At 44.6% G+C, this 16,716-nt stretch overlaps 1 protein-coding gene across 1 annotated transcript; it reads left to right on the forward strand.

Moving 5' to 3' along the window:
• Positions 1 to 3,860: 3,860 nt before the first annotated feature.
• Positions 3,861 to 16,479, forward strand: HIF1AN (hypoxia inducible factor 1 subunit alpha inhibitor). The gene is made up of 8 exons (XM_007963850.3): positions 3,861 to 4,076; positions 4,345 to 4,595; positions 8,606 to 8,754; positions 12,550 to 12,695; positions 13,565 to 13,671; positions 14,139 to 14,202; positions 14,762 to 14,872; positions 15,718 to 16,479. The coding sequence occupies exons 1-8, from the start codon at positions 3,900 to 3,902 to the stop codon at positions 15,760 to 15,762; spliced, it is 1,050 nt and encodes a 349-aa protein (XP_007962041.1). The 5' UTR covers positions 3,861 to 3,899; the 3' UTR covers positions 15,763 to 16,479.
• The last annotated feature ends 237 nt before the right edge of the window (positions 16,480 to 16,716 follow it).

Consider the following 16,716-nt stretch of genomic DNA (forward strand, 5'->3'; position numbering starts at 1 on the left):
ATTATGTTGATTACAAATGATTAATCAATAAAATATTGATTACTACATGGTGTGTTATATTGATCATTTTCAGATGTTGAACTGACCTTGCACTCCTAGAATAAATCCCACTTGGTCATAGTATATAATTCTTTTTCTTTGAGACAGAGTCTCGCTCTGTCGCCCAGGCTGGAGTGCAGTGGTGTGATCTCGGCTCACTGCAAGCTCCGCCTCCTGGGTTCACGCCATTCTCCTGCCTCAGCCTCCCAAGTAGCTGGGACTACAGGTGCCCACCACCACGCCCAGCTAATTTTTGTATTTTTAGTAGAGACGGGGTTTCACTGTGTTAGCCAGGATGGTCTCGATCTCCTGACCTCGTGATCCGCCTGCCTAGGCCTCCCAAAGTGCTGGGATTACAGGTGTGAGCCACCGTGCCTGGCCTATAATTCTTTTTATGTGGTGTTAGACTGAGTTTGCTAGTATTCTGTTAGGATTTTTGCATCTATATTCATAAGAAATATTGGTCTATAGTTTTCTTTTTTCTTTTCTTTTCCTTTCTACTTTTTTTTTTTAATGAGACGGAGTCTCACTCTGTCGCCCGGGCTGGAATGCAGTGGCCTGATCTCAGCTCACTGCAAGCCCTGCCTCCCAGGTTCACACCATTCTCCTGCCTCAGCCCCCTGAGTAGCTGGGACTACAGGTACCCACCACCACGCCCGGCCAATTTTTTTGTATTTTTAGTAGAAACGGGGTTTTACCATGTTAGCCAGGATGGTTTTGATATCCTGACCTCGTGATCCGCCTGCCTCAGCCTCCCAGAGTACTGAGATTACAGGCATGAGCCACTGCGCCCAGACCAGTGTTAATTTAAAAAAAAAATGTTTGGTAGGATTCATCAGTGAATCCATCCGGTCTTGAGCTTTTTTTTTTTGCTTTTGCTTTTTTTTTTTTTTTTTTTGAGACGAATCTTGCTCTGTTGCCCAGGCTGGAGTGCAGTGGCACGATCTCAACTCACTGCAACCTCCGCCTCCTGAGTTCAAGTGATTCTTCTGCCTTAGCCTCCCAAGTAGCTGGGACTACAGGCGCACACCACCATGCCTAATTTTTGTATTTTTGATAGCGATGGGGGTTTTGCCATGTTGGCCAGGCTAGTCTCAAACTCCTGACCTCAGGTGATCCCCCTCCCACTTCAGCCTCCTAAAGTTCTGGAATTACAGACATGAGCCACTGCACCCGGCCTTTTCTTTTCTTTTGAGACAAAGCCTAGCTCTGTCTCAAAAGGCTGGAGTGCAGTGGAGTGCAGTGGTGCGATCTCAATTGACTGCAACCTCCACCTTCTGGGCTCAAGTGATGCTCCCATTTCAGTTTCCTGCATAGCTGGCACTACAGGTGTGCCACCATGCCTGCTAATTTTTGTGTTTTTTTCAGCCGGGGAGATTTTGTAGAGATGGGGTTTCGCCATGTTGCCCAGTCTGGTTGTGACCTTATGGCCTCAAGTGATTCGCTTGCCTCTGCCTCCCAAAGTGTTGGGATTACAGATGTAAGCCACCATGCCCAGTTTCTGGGCTTTTCTTTATGGGATGTTTTTGATTCCTAATTCAATCTCTCGTTACAGGTCTATTTAGATTTTCTATTTCTTCTTGAATCAGCTATTATAGCTTGTGCCTTTCTAGGAATCTGTTCATTTCATCTAGGTTCTCTAATTTTTTGACGTACAATTGTTCACAGTATGTCCTTATATGCTTTTTTTTTGGGGGGGGGTAAAGTCAGTAGTAATATCCCTGTTTCATTACCGATTTTAGTTCTTTTAATCTTCTTGATCTTAATTTATTTCTTTATTTTTAGTAAGACAGGGTCTTGCTCTGTCATCCAGGCTGGAGTGCAGTGGCATGATCATGGCTCACTGCAGCCTCTACCTCTCAGGCTCAAACAATCCTCCTACCTCAGTGTCCCTAGTGGCTGGGACTACAGGCATGCATCAACACACCGAGCTAATTTTTAAAATTTTTTGTAGAGATGAGGTCTTGCTATGTTGCCTGGAACACCCAGGCTCAAGTGATCCTCCTGCCTCAGCCTCGAAAAGTCCTGAGATTACAGGCATGTGCCATCATGCCTGCCCTAATTTATTTCTAATTCCCAAGGTTATGAATTAATACATTCTTGTAAAAATTCAAACATTCAACCTGGGCAACATGGCAAAACCCTGTCTCTACAGAAAAAAAAAAAAATTAGCCAGTCATGGTGGCATGCGCCTTTAGTCACAGCTACTTGGGAGGATATGGTAGGAGGATTGCTTGAGCTGGGGAGGCGGACATTGCAGTGAACCAAGATTGCACCACTGCACTCCAGCCTGGGTGACGGAGTGAGACCCTAGCTCAAAAAAAAAAAAAAAAAAAAAAAAAAAAAAAAAAAAAAAAAAATTTCAAACACTGCAGGTAAAATGAAAGCCTTGATTGCCACCTGCAGCCTCAAACCCTTCCACAGAGGTAGCCCTATTATCGGTTTGGTGTAACATGGTTACTATGTAGCATAATTACATGGTTAAGCCACTGCATTCTTTTCTATTACTGCATAACAAATTACTATAAATTCAGCAGCCCAAAACACGAATTTATTTTCTCACATATTCCATGAGTCCAGGTACTGGTTGGCTGAGTACTCAGCTCAGGGTATTATCAGGCTGAAATCAAGGTGTTGGCTGGGTTGGCGATCTCATCTGAGACTCTGTGTGTGTACTTTCCCAAGTTCAGTGGTTGGTTGCCAGAATTCAGTTACTTGCGTTTGTAGGATTAAGGTGCCCACTTTCTTGTTGGCTGTCACCTAGGAGCCTTTTTCAGCTCCTGGAATCCACCTGCCATTTCCTGCCATATGGCAGTTTGCTCCTTCAAGGTGAACAGGACAGCTGTGCTGTGGCTTCAAATCTCTTAGATTCTGTCTCTGACCTCTAGCACTGATTTAAAGGGCTAGAGTGATAAGATTAAGCCCATCAGGATAAATCACCTCCTTTTTGACTGTCTCAAAGTTAACTGATTAGGGACTTTAATTACATCCTTGTCATATAAGCTAACCTAATTACAGGAGTGATGCTCTATCATATTCACAGTTCTGTTTTCTTTGAAGGAGAGAAATGTATACAGGATGTGTACATCATGGGGTACAAATCTTGGTATACATCTTAGAATTGGGCCTCTTACAGCCAACTGTAAGAACTGTCCAAGCGATAGAGGTAGTTAATATGGCCTTTTATAATCAATATAGATTGTTTGAAAATGTGAGATGTCCATGGTTGGCCACTGATAACATAGGTTTCACAGCAAGCATATATTCAAGTAGGAGAGATGGTGATATAGGCAGAAAAATCAAATGATGCTAAACAAAAGAAAATCATTCTTGATTTTGAAAGAATTCAACTTGCTGTATATCTTTTGCCTAAGCCTTCAGTCAGCCTTTGCTCTACATCTACCGATGATGTGATCATTGCTTTTCCTTCTGACTTCTTTAGGTGGGTCAAGAGTTTGCTTTTCTCCCCATTCATGAGTGTAAAGTTTAATGCCTAACCGAACTTGCTTCCTTCTTTGACTCGTGTGTAGACTTGGGTACACTGGGGCAACATTTTTTTGTGTTTTGCTCTACCAGGTCATCCCTATTCCGTGGGACTAGTGTCTAGCCCCATTTCTTCATCAGTGGAGCCTACGATGTAGAGCTGCATGTTACCATTGGGAGGCGCACCCACAGGCCTCGGCTCCGCGTTCTTTATGTCTCTGGACCGCTCTCTCTCGCAGCTCATCTCTATGGTTTCCGTTGTGTGTGTGTGTGTGTGTGTGTGTGTGTGTGTGTGTGTGTGTGTGTGTGTGGTTTTTTTCCCCGTCCGGAATAGGCGGAGCTTCCGGTTCCGGCGGGGGCCGTCCCTGGCGGCGGAGATGGCGGCGACAGCGGCGGAGGCCGTGGCCTCTGGCTCTGGAGAGCCCCGGGAGGAGGCCGGAGCCCTCGGCCCCGCCTGGGATGAATCCCAGTTGCGCAGTTATAGCTTTCCGACTAGGCCCATCCCGCGTCTGAGTCAGAGCGACCCCCGGGCAGAGGAGCTTATTGAGAATGAGGTGGGGGGCGGGGCCGCGTCTAAAGGGAGAGGAGGAAGGTACCCGGTCAGAGGCGAATGGTGAAAGAGATGGGAGACTGGCAGGGCTCTAGACTAGGGCATATGGGAAGATGGAGAGAAAGGCGAGGAGATACGGAACTTGAGGGGTTCGTGCTGATTAACGGGAGAAATTATTCTGAAGTTGAGAAGTAGTTGGGATCATGGAGGCGAACCCACCGACTTCTTGGCATTACTTTATTTGATATTTTTCACCTGTTGCTTTCATTTAGGAGCCTGTGGTTCTGACCGACACAAATCTTGTGTATCCTGCCCTGAAATGGGACCTTGAATACTTGCAAGAGAATATTGGCAATGGAGACTTCTCTGTGTACAGTGCCAGCACCCACAAGTTCTTGTACTATGATGAGAAGAAGATGGCCAATTTCCAGAACTTTAAGCCGAGGTCCAACAGGGAAGAAATGAAATTTCATGAGTTCGTTGAGAAACTGCAGGATATACAACAGCGAGGAGGGGAAGAGAGGTAAATTCCCAAATCTTAATTTTCTGTTGGATTTAGGGCAGTCATTTTTCTTTCCTATACTTGAAGGTGTGGCAGAATTGGGTCAGTTGGAGATTGGCCTCTCCCATCTCTGGATTCCTGTTGAAGGAGTAGTCTGGTCTTCCAGCCTTTAAGGGGTTTGAGTTCTTAGTGGTTCTTGGTGCTACAGCCAGCTAGTTCTGTAGCTTGAGGGATGGGGGAATGATTAAACTTCGGCTATGAATCTCTGGGTTCCCATCTTCTTCCTCATAAAGTGAGAGTTAGTTGCCTAGAAGGGTCAGGCAGGTGAATGAAAGGAGTAATATTGTCTGTGTGAAATCAGTGGTGAAGCTGAAGGCATAAGCTCTGTTCAAAGTGAGAAGCCAAGGCCGGGTGGGGTGGCTCATGCCTGTAATCCCAGCACTTTGGGAGGCGGAGGCAGGATAATTGCTTGAGCCCGGGAGTTCAAGACCAACCTGGGAAACGTGGTGAGAGCTAGTCTCTACAAAATTAAAAACTAAAACAAAAAACCTTAGTGAGACGTCATTACTTGACTTTGCTTGCTTCAGTTTTGGAGTGCAGTTCTAGGGTTGCAAGATATTCCGATTTTCAAGAGAAGTTCAAAATCAGGACTTTTATTTAAAATCTTTTGACTTTAAATGTGAGCAACTAAATCAGATTTAAAGAAAAAAAGTTGCAGGGGGCCAAACAAAAATGTTTGTCATTGGATTTTGCTCCGAAAATGCCTGTTTGTAGCTATTGTCCTTAAGTATTGTGATGACTGGGCATAGTTCAACCTGAAAAGTTGTATAGTTTGTTGTGATTTTGGAGTAAAGAAGGTCGGGATTCTCTAGCTTAGGGAAGATCAGATTAAATTTGTTTTTCCTGTCACAACAGAAACACAAGACACGTAAGAGAGTGATTCTTCCTCTTTGTTTTTATTCCTGCTTATGAGGACAGCCTCTTATGTAGGTCCCAGACAGTATTCAGTACCACACTATAACACCGCCTCTGGGGAATTGCTTTCGCTGAGTACTTCATGGTGAATGACCCTCTCGCATTTGGTGTCCAACCCTGGGTTTCCTCTCTAGTCTCTTGCTTCACTCACTCCTGTTCCTGACGCCTTATCAGCAGTCTGTGGCTACGTGAATGGATTTGAAATATCTTTTCTTCTTCTTCTTAACACTTAGCAGTTGTCATAATGATGGGATTTTTGACCAGAAGAATTTCCAGGATATGAACTGTGATTGATCTGTCCATGATGTCTTAATATATTGGTTCAACTGAGTTGTCTCATGCATTAATTTTCTAAACTATAACACAGTGTGCATGTGCACGCTTCCATACGCACACACCCAACTTTGAGAAAAAGGTTGATTTAAATGATGCTGTTGGAGTGCGTAATTCCATTGAATGAACATATACCCAAGAATAAGTGTAAGATACGTGAATCTTGTGATTCTTTAGTGACTTGAAGTTTCTTGCCTCCCATAGTGAGAGCATTTTGTGTAAGAATGAGTGTAATTTGTACTTTATGGGTGATTAAAGAGTTTTCAAGGAAAATCTTTAATTGTTTGGAAGTTTTGCCCTATTAACTGACTGTAGCACTGACCAGCTTCATGTATGATTGGACAGGTTATTGTGGTTATGGGGTGAAATGTATTAGGATCCTCCGAGCTATTTTGAGCATTTACCATTCTGGTGTAATAATGTTTAGATTCATATTTGGGGAGTATCACTGACTCTTTCAAAGTTACTTGCTTATGTTTTGGGTGAATATATAATTATTGTCTTTGGGGAGAGTTGCATTGAGTCTTGAGGATTTCATGTTCCTACAAAGGTAGTGTTTCCAACTTATCAAGATTTCCTATTAAGCCTGGGCGTGGTAGCTCACACCTGTAATCTCAGCCCTTTAGGAGGCTGAGGCGGGCAGATATCTGAGGTCAGGAGTTCGAGACCAGCCTGGCTAACATGGTGAAACCTCGTGTCCACTAAAAATACAAAAATTAGCTGGGCATGGTGGCGCATGCCTGTAGTCTCAGCTACTTGGGAGACTGAGGCAGGAAAATTGCTTGAAGCCAGGAGGCAGAGGTTGCATTGAGCCGAGATTTTGCCACTGCACTCCAGCCTGAGTGACAGTGAGACTCCATCTCACAAAAAAAGATTTCTGATTAACATTGCCTTAAACATTTAGATTCTAGGCAGTGAGATGCCTTAAACATTGAGATTCTAGGCAGTGAGATGCCTTAAACATTGAGATTCTAGGCAGTGAGATGCCTTTGAACCTTTTTTTTTGAGACAGGGTCTTGCTCTGTCACCCAGGCTGGAATGCAGTGGCGTGATCTCAGCTTACTGCAACCTTCGCCTCCCAGGCTCAAGCGATCCTACCACGTCAGTCTCTCGAGTAGCAGGGACCACAGGCATGCACTGCCACCACCATGCCCAGCTAATTTTGTGTTTTTTTAAATAAACTATTTATTTAAATAAATAAGGTTTTGCCATGTTGCCCAGGCTGGTCTCGAACTCCTGAGCTCAGGCAATCCACCTCCCTTGGCCTCCCCAAGTGCTGGGACTATAGGCGTGAGACACCACACCTGGCCCCTTTGAGCCTTTTGAAGTGATGATCTCAAGACCAGGACAGAGATACAGAGATGCTTCTGTCTTTTTTTTAGGTTTTCACACTTATTAAATGTCTCTTGCGGGCTTGTTCAAGTGTGTTTGGGTTTTCATATCTCTTAAATAACTTATGACTTTCCTGAGGTATGTTAGGAGCCTGAGGCCTTTACCTGATAAGCTGTCTCCCTTACTTTAGCTGTAGAGGGCTGCAACAGGATAGATGGCTGAATCAGTTAAGATAAACTAGGCTTCAAGCCAGAGCTCGGGCTAGAAACAACAGAGGCTTATTTCTCACTTACTACATGTTGATCATGGGTAATGTCATATTGTTCTTTACATCATCTTATTCTCTCTGGCACCCAGATTTCCCCAGCAGCTACTATCTGGAATTTGGAGTTGCTGTGGCAGAGAGAAAGAGATGTGATAGTGGTGACTGGTTCTTAAATTATAATTGGAAACAGCACAGGTCACTTCTGTGGACATTTCCTTGGCAAGAGCAGGTTAAATAAGCAAGCCTGGCTTCAAGGGGATATGAAAGAAAACTTCCACACTGAGGGAACCAGCTCTTGGCGAACAGTAATACAATTTACCACAGTGGTCATCAAGGGCCAAAGGAGATGTCTCAGGCTCTGCAAGTCTCTGGTATAAGACTGAGTCATCATTCTAGGGTCTATGGATAGGCTTCTAGGAATCTGAAATTATATGAAAGTTCTGGGTGTATGTGCATTTTTGTGGGGAACCTCCGTGGATTCTTTCATTTATTTATGTATTTATGTTTTTTGAGACGGAGTCTTGCTCTTGTCACCCAGGCTGGAGTGCAATGGCACAATCTCAGCTCACTACAACCTCTGCCTCCCAGGTTCAAGTGGTTCTCCTGCCTCAGCCTCCTGAGTAGCTGGGACTTCTTCTTCAGATTCTTTTTTTTTTTTTTTTAAAGTTTTATTTTTCATCTCACCCTCCTACTCTTTGGATTCTTAAAGGAGTCATTCTGTGACCCAAAAAAGGTTAAGCATCACTTCTTTAAAGAAAAAGTTTGGGGACCAGTTTCAGTGTCTCACACTTGTAATCCCAGCACTTTGGGAGGCAGAAGCAGGAGGATTGCTTGAGCCCAAGAGTTTGAGACCAATCTGGGCAACATAGTGAGACCTTGTTTCTTAAAACAAAACAAAACAAAACAAAATAATACATTAAAAAGTTTGGTGTTAAACATAACTCAATGAAGGATAAGTAAGAATTCAGTTGTATGAGAATCCATGTTGGCTAAGATTTGCCTGACTATATCTGTTCTCTGTGGGAGATGCTGGTATGGATTTGGGCTTGTATTTTCAGATGTGGAGAGGCCATGCCGGGGGCTGCGTGTGCATGCACTAATAGGATTTTCTTCTTGGGGAACATAGGTTGTATCTGCAGCAAACGCTCAATGACACTGTGGGCAGGAAGATTGTCATGGACTTCTTGGGTTTTAACTGGAACTGGATTAATAAGCAACAGGGAAAGCGTGGCTGGGGGCAGCTTACCTCTAACCTACTGCTCATTGGCATGGAAGGTAAGAAATCTTTCAAAAGCAGCATGGCTCGGAGTCATATGAACCTGATTTCTAATCTTGTCTCCACTGCTTATTAGCTCCATGACTTTGAACAAGCCACTTCACTTTCTTAAGCCTCAGCCTACTTAGCTCTAAAAGAAACATAATAGGGGCTAGGTGGCGTGGTCCACACCTGTAAACCCAGCACTTTGGGAGGCTGAGGTGGGCAGATGATGAGGTCAGGAGATGGAGACCATCCCGGCCAACATTGTGAAACCCCGTCTCTATTAAAATACAAAAACAAAAATAAAAAATTAGCCAGGCATGATGGCATGCACCTGTAGTCCCAGCTACTTGGGAGGCTGAGACAGGGGAATTGCTTGAACCCGGGTAGTAGAGGTTGCAGTGAGCCAAGATCACGCCACTGCACTCCAGCCTGGTGACAGAGCAAGACTCTGTCTCTAATCCCAGCACTTTGGGAGGCTGAGGCAGGAGGATTGCTTGAGGTCAGAAGTTTGAAGCTGCAGTGAACTATGATTGCACCACTGCACTGCAGCCTGGGCAATAGAGTGAGGCCCTGTCTCTAAAAAAAATAAGTGGAAAGAAGTGAAACATGATAATGTTTTGTAAATAGTTGTGAAGATTAAATAATGTATGTTGAGTCTTTTTTTTTCTTTTGAGACGGAGTCTCACTCTTGCCCAGGCTGGAGTGCAATTGCGTGGTCTCGGCTCACTGCAACCTCCGCCTCCCGTGTTCAGGTGATTCTCCTGCCTCAGCCTCCCGAGTAGCTGGGATTAGAGACCTGGGACTACAGGTGTGCGCCACCACACCTGGCTTATGTCAAGTCTTTAAACTAGTTTCGTGTGTTCTAAAAAGTTCCTTTTTCCGTTCGTTAGCTGTTATGTGAGTGCATATACTGAGATATTAGGGACCTCTCTGAAATATAGACATGTGATGCTTAATGTCAGGGATACGTTCTGAGAAATGTGTTGTTAGGTGACTTCATCATTGTGCAAACATCATAGAGTATAGTTACACAAACCTCGATTGTGTAGCCTGCTGTATGCCTAGGCTATATGATATAGCCTCTGACTACACCACGTAGTACATAGTGTTAGCGTATTACTGTCCTGAATATTATAGGCAGCTGTAACACAATGGTAAGTATTTGGGTATCTAAACATACCTAAATATAGAAAAGGTATAGTAAAAATACGGTATCAAATACTGCAGGAAAAAGGTGACAAAAGACAAAATATGTATAAAGGATAAAAAAATGGTAGTTTGGGAATTTTTTTATTGCCAAAAAAAAAAAAAAGATAACGGTATACCTGTATAGGGCTGCTCCATTATAATCTTATGGGAGCGCTGTCGTAGATGTGATCTGTTGACCAAAATGTCATTATGTGGCACATTACTGTACATTTTCTCTACTAGATCTGTCTATGTTCAGAAAATTTTTATACCAGTAAAAGAGGAGAAACTTATTTTTTTAGTATCAATTAAATTTTATCTTTTAAATAGATAATATATTCATGGAGTTCAAATTCAAAACGTGTAAATAGGTATATAGTGATAAATATTAATACCTCTTCCACCTCTATCTCTTAGCCTCCCAGTTTCTTCCCTGGAGGTACTGCATATTATTAGTTGCTTGTGTTTTCTGCTAGATAAATTTATGCATACACTAATAAATATGTGAATGTGTTTTTGTTTTTTTTCCCCCTTTTGAATGAAAGGAGAGACCCTTAAACTCCACTCAGGAGAATGAGAGCTTTTTATGAGGCAGGGTCATTGTCTCATTCTTATTTTTATTTCTGGCAGTAGCACGGTGCCATGCCCATGGTAGGTACTTAGTAAATGGTGAATAACCTGGGTTGAACAGGGAAGCAGAGAAGTTATTTATTGTCATTCACCACTGAGCTCCTTGGTTTCTTCTTGTTTGATTGTCCATTCTTCAGATTTGGATCCTTTGCTGCTGGTACTAATAAAGATTTCCAGCCATGTGGCTTGTGAATTGACACCACCTGCCTCTTTTTTTGTTTTTGTTTTTGTTTTTTATTGAGACAGTGTCTCGCTCTGTCACCCAGGCTGGAGTGCAGTGGCATGATCAGGGCTCACTGCAGCCTTGACTTCCCAGTCTCAAACGATCCTCCCACCTCAGCCTTCCAAGTAGCTGGGACTACAGGCGTAAGCCACCATGCTTGGCTAATTTTTAAAGTATTCTTTCTGGAGAGATGGGGTCACCCTATGTTGCCCAGACTGGTATCGAACTCCTGGCCCCCTCTCACCTTAGCCCCCTAAGTGATCCTCTCACCTTGGCCCCCTAAAGTGTTGGGATTACAGATGTGAGCCATTATGGCTGGTCTTACCTGCCCCTTTGAAACCAACTCTTGGTTGACCTTCCAAGAAAGAGCCAGTTCTGGTTTACTTGACTCTTTTTTTTTTTTTTTGAGACAGAGTCTTGCTCTGTCGTCCAGGCTGGAGTGCAGTGGCGTGATCGCGGCTCACTGCAACCTCCACCTCCCGGTTCACGCCATTCTTCTGCCTCAGCCTCCCGAGTAGCTGGGACTATAGGCGCCCGTCACCATGTCCGGCTAATTTTTTTTTGTATTTTTAGTAGAGACGGGATTTCACCATGTTAGCCAGGATGGTCTCGATCTCCTGACCTCGTGATCCACCTGCCTCGACCTCCCAAAGTGCTGGCATTACAGGCGTAAGCCACCATGCCCGGCAGTTTACTTGAGCCTTACATCTTTCTGTTGCCTGCGTTTCCTGTGGTAGGGTGCGTGGAAGTGGATCCCTCAGGTAGAGATGAGAGAGCAAGTCTCCTCTGAGGATGCATGTGGACTTTCATCACTTAAGAAAGCGTCTGTCTTGGCATACTCAGACAGAGCTGGGGAGTATTTTCTCAATTCCGTGCCCTGCAAAAGCGTGTGTGTTCAACTCATGGACTATGCAGAGGCCAAACAGCAGACATGGTACTAGTTGTAAAGGAGTAGATGGAACATACACTAGGGCACAACCAATTCAAGTTGGCATTTAAAATAATGTGCCATATTTAAATTATACAACACTCTCTTCAGTCGTCTGATATTCTTCCCTCCAACAAAAATCACTTGCACCAGTGAGCCCCAATGTTGCTCTAAGAAGTGTTGTCTTGGCTGGACGTTGTGGCTCACGCCTATAATCCTAACACTTTGGGAGGCTGAGGCGGACAGGTCCCTTGAGCCTAGAAGTTGGAGACCAGCCTGGGCAACATGGTGAAACCCCGTATCTTAAAAAAACAAGTGTTGCATCCCTTAGGTGTATTGAAGTGGGAGGAAAGGTTGAGAGTCTTTAAGTTCCACAGAGCTACCCTAAGTAAATACAGAGCTACATAATCATTAAACTTAGAATGACTGGTTAACTCCTCACATATGTTGTTGATACCAATCATTTCTGTTTTGCTTCCCTTGAATTCTTGCCATAGTCAAGAAGAGTACATGTATACATAGTTGATTACCCTACCTGATTTTTGAGTATCATTTTGATGTGCTCTTGCTTCCAGTAAGGGCAGCAGCCTTCATTTAGGGAAGTTGACTTAGCTGATAGTGGACCCTTAACCAGTGATGTTTGCTAGAGTTATTACCATACATGCTTAACACCTAATTTTCTGAGAGTTGTGATTGGAATTTCCCTGATTCTGCCTAAATTTTGATTTGGAACTCTTAGCTGGGAGGGCAGGCTGGATTTCTCTCTAGCACTGCGTCCTGTATTCCAGCTCGTGCAATAGAACCACTGCTCTGCATAAGAAAATGCCTTTCTTCTTACAGGAAATGTGACACCTGCTCATTATGATGAGCAGCAGAACTTTTTTGCTCAAATAAAAGGTTACAAACGATGCATCTTATTTCCTCCGGATCAGTTTGAGTGCCTCTACCCATACCCTGTTCATCACCCATGTGACAGACAGAGCCAGGTGAGCTTGTGTGGTCTTGAGAAGGGTATAGAACTCTAGATTCTAGAAATGCCTAGGCTGGAATGTGTTTCCCCTTCCCTGTAGTGATATGCCAGGTTTGGATTACAGGCTATTCTTGCTTTAACACACCAAGAGGATAATTTCATTGTAGCTCACAAATTCCAGGCTCCCTGGAGTGGCCACCAGATGTTCGTAAGTATAACTAGCCTCACAGAGCTAATTCTCGGGACAGACCCTGTCATTGATGCTGATGGACTCTGGTTACTCTGTTTGATTGGCTTATAAGTTCATGGAACGAAATATGTATATCTCCATTGGAGGAACAAAATGTGTATATCTCCATTGGATTTAATCATTGTTTGCTTTCGTCATGGATGCTATTTCTTTTTGATAAGCATCAAAAATCCTTTTTGATAAGCAGAAGGGTGAATAAAACTGAGCTATGTTGTTTAATATATTTCCTGGATCTAACTGTGGCCAGCCAAAGATATCCTTTCCTTTCTTCAGAAAGCTGTCTAGCTACTTCATGTAGGAGTCTTTGCTGGTTAGAGTATGTTTTTGGGAGAAAGTTTCTGAAGGTTTGGGTGGAGGATAATTCCTAATTTGTCATATTCTCGGCTGTGGGTCGTCTGATCTCAGGAGCACTGAAGCCTAGGCTGCTTTGTCACTTAACATTCAAACATGGACTGTCTTGTATTGTTTTCTCTCAGAGTTTAATGTGCATCATGTCTTCTGCTGGATATAAATTCTACAGACTTTTTTTAAGGCATCTTTTTTTGTTTGTTTTTATTGCCAAACTGGCACATAGTAGTTTTACTGATAAAGATTTGGTGATTGACATTTTTTTTCCTTTCTCTTGAACCTCTTAGGTGGACTTTGACAATCCTGACTACGAGAGGTTCCCTAATTTCCAAAATGTGGTTGGTTACGAAACAGTGGTTGGCCCTGGTGATGTTCTTTACATCCCAATGTACTGGTGAGAAGGGGGCTAGGGCTGGGGGCTTCTTGGGAGCTTTCTTTTCCATTCCCTGGAAAGCCTTGTCTGTGTCCCTTCTGAGTTATGGCATGATTGGTTTTATGTTGTCCATAGGAAGGTTGGCATATCCAGATGTGAGCGTACTGAACCTGTGGGAGGTTGTGGGGGGAGTGATAGCCCTATCTCTAGGACAGGATGAGAATTCTTCAAGTCCAAAAAGATTCCAGAGGCTTGAGCCTAGATAAACTGTTCTTGGCTCTTTGGTATTTAGAGACTGAACACCAGTACCTCTAACCCCCCAGTGTGTGTTTTTTCACAGGATGAGTGTAAAGATATTATCTTCACTGTTTTCCTTAACTGCACTCTACCTAGTTTTTCAGCCTGTCCCCCACGCCCCAACACTCCACCTCCCCACCCCCTGCCGAAAAGTATCAGTAGTAAACAGAAGCCTGTTTGTTTTCTTGCAGGTGGCATCACATAGAGTCATTACTAAATGGGGGGATTACCATCACTGTGAACTTCTGGTATAAGGTGAATATGGTTTGCTTTTTTTGTTTTTTCCAGATGGAACTGGCTCTTGGGTGAGGTAGGTACAATAAATGATTTTGGATGGGATGGTTGACTATCCCTGGAAGAGATTCTCAGATGTCTGGAGAGATGAAGAGGGATAGAATTGAATTGGGTTTCTTTTTTTTGAATATATTTTTTGAGACACAGTCTTGCTCTGTCACCCAGGCTGGAGTGCAGTGGCGCGATCTTGGCTCACTGTAACTTCTGTCTCCTGGGTTCAGGTGATTCTCCTGCCTCAGTCTCCTGAGTAGTTGGGACTACAGGCACACGCCACCATGCCCGGCTAATTTTTGTATTTTTAGTAGAGATGGGGTTTTACCATGTTGGCCAGGCTGGTCTCAAACTCCTGACCTCAAGTGATCCACCTGCCTTGGCCTCCCAAAGTGCTGGGATTACAGGCCTAAACCACCGTGCCCAGCAAGAATTGGGTTTCTTAGAAGGGAGGATGGTACTAAGAACAGTAGAGTGACACTGACGCCTGCTGCTGAAGGCATTTCCTGAGCTACTGCTTCCTTTGTAGGGGGCTCCCACCCCTAAGAGAATTGAATATCCTCTCAAAGCCCATCAGAAAGTGGCCATAATGAGAAACATTGAGAAGATGCTTGGAGAGGCCTTGGGGAACCCACAAGAGGTATGTGACCGCCCCAAGGTGGCTCAGTGGGTTGGTTGACCAAGGAAAGTCAGGATCGGAGTGACATTCTTTAGAGCTTCTGTGTTTCAGTATCTGGTGTCCTCTTGTCTCCATAGAGGTTATGGGTATGTTCAGAAAAATTCTTGTTTTCTGGTGATAGCTGGGCTTGACTGGCGGATCAGTTATAATTAGTTCCATGCTAGTAGTAATGTTCCCCATGGGGCTTGTGCGCCATCTGGGGACCCCCTGAGGGGATTCTTCTGGAACAGGAAGCGAGCACTAAAGCATCTCTTTGCACTTTCCCAGCTGTGCCAGGGCTGCTGTAGGTAATGTTGAGAGACCTGCTTCCCACACAGGTGTGCCAGTGGCCCTTTGGGTAAATGGGGGAGGTTTGTATTTGTAGGGTTCTTGCCTCCCTCTTGCAGGTAAGCTCAGCATCCACAGACACCTCTGGTGTTGGGAGATAGCATCAGCCCCAATTGCAGGTGATAGTTTTTTGAGGATATGGAGGCAGTTAACATTCTGGAGAAACATGCAGACGCTCTTGGATGTGTGGGGATTATTAGCTCCTCTGACCATTTCTGTCCGTTTGGGGCTGATTACAGTAAGAGACAGGGTGTTGTGAGAGGGAAGAATAATAGTACAAGATGGACCCCTGAGGAAAAGGTTATGTCCCAGAATACTGGGTTGGCCTTCAGGAAGATAGGTGATTAGAGGATTCACAAGATTGTATGAAAACGTTGTCTCTGTCCTTGGCTGGACATCTGATATCTCCAGACACACCCTGTCCAATTCCAGGGCCAGGGAACAGCCAGTTCTGATTGGCTCCTAATGTTTCTTTACAGGTGGGGCCCTTGTTGAACACAATGATCAAGGGCCGATACAACTAGCCTGCCGGGGGTCAAGGCCTCCTGCCAGGTGACTGCTATCCCGTCCACACCGCTTCATTGATGAGGACAGGAGACTCCAAGCGCTAGTATTGCACGCTGCACTTAATGGACTGGACTCTTGCCATGGCCCAGGAGGCAGGTGTTCGGGGCGAGGCAGGGCAGTTGACACTCCACTCCTATTTGGAGGAACTTCATACCCTTGCCTCTTGTGCCCCAGCACCTTCTGTCTCTGCCCCCCGCCTAAAGTCCTGCATTCAGTGTGTGGAGTCCCAGCTTTTGGTTGTCATCACGTCTGTGTGTATGTTAGTCTGTCCACTTCGGAATGTGTGTGCGTGTGTGTGCATGCACACGCATGTATGTATCTGTTCCCTGTTCCTTCTGGGTCAGGCTGTCACTTCTGGCTCTCAGCCCTATCTCCTGCAGCCTCAGTGCCTCAGCCTGGGAGAGAGAGAGGAGATGCTCTTGGACTCCCCACTGCATCTGGGCTGCAGGGCCAGAGCTAGTCTGACCATTAGGTCAGTCTGCCTCCTGACAGTTTTTGTATAGTCATGCTCTAGGTGGTGTGGGAATGGCTACTGGGACTAATGGGGTGAAAGAGAGGGGAGGCTTGCCTTTGAGAGCCTAGATAGCCTTCCTGTGAGAGAGGATTAGATAGGGTTCCAACTGGGCCTACAAGCTCAAGCCATACATAAAAGGATCTTGGGACATAAGAACCAATGATTGTGCATAAGTTCCAAATTACAGACACGTACAATTTCTCTTTCAGCACCAGCTCTTGCCCCTATGCTGGGTACCAAGGGAGTTCTCCTAGCTGTGGCTTCTCTAGGTTCTAGGGGTGCAAGCCTCTGTGTGTGTGTGTGTCTCTGTGTGTGTGTGTATCCACACTACGGGTGCAAGCCTCTGTGTGTGTGTGTGTGTGTGTGTGTGTGTATCCACACTGGCCAGCCTCCCTAC

Source organism: Chlorocebus sabaeus, chromosome 9 (assembly GCF_047675955.1).
Source record: "Chlorocebus sabaeus isolate Y175 chromosome 9, mChlSab1.0.hap1, whole genome shotgun sequence".
NCBI classification, from domain to species: Eukaryota; Metazoa; Chordata; class Mammalia; order Primates; family Cercopithecidae; genus Chlorocebus; species Chlorocebus sabaeus.

Excerpts from the sequence above, each read along its gene's own strand:
- HIF1AN (XM_007963850.3), top strand. The coding sequence starts at position 3,900 with ATGGCGGCGACAGCGGCGGAGGCCGTGGCCTCTGGCTCTGGAGAGCCC. Across the intron at positions 13,672-14,138 it reads CTTTACATCCCAATGTACTG|GTGGCATCACATAGAGTCAT; the intron begins GTGAGAAGGGGG and ends GTTTTCTTGCAG. Across the intron at positions 14,873-15,717 it reads CCTTGGGGAACCCACAAGAG|GTGGGGCCCTTGTTGAACAC; the intron begins GTATGTGACCGC and ends GTTTCTTTACAG.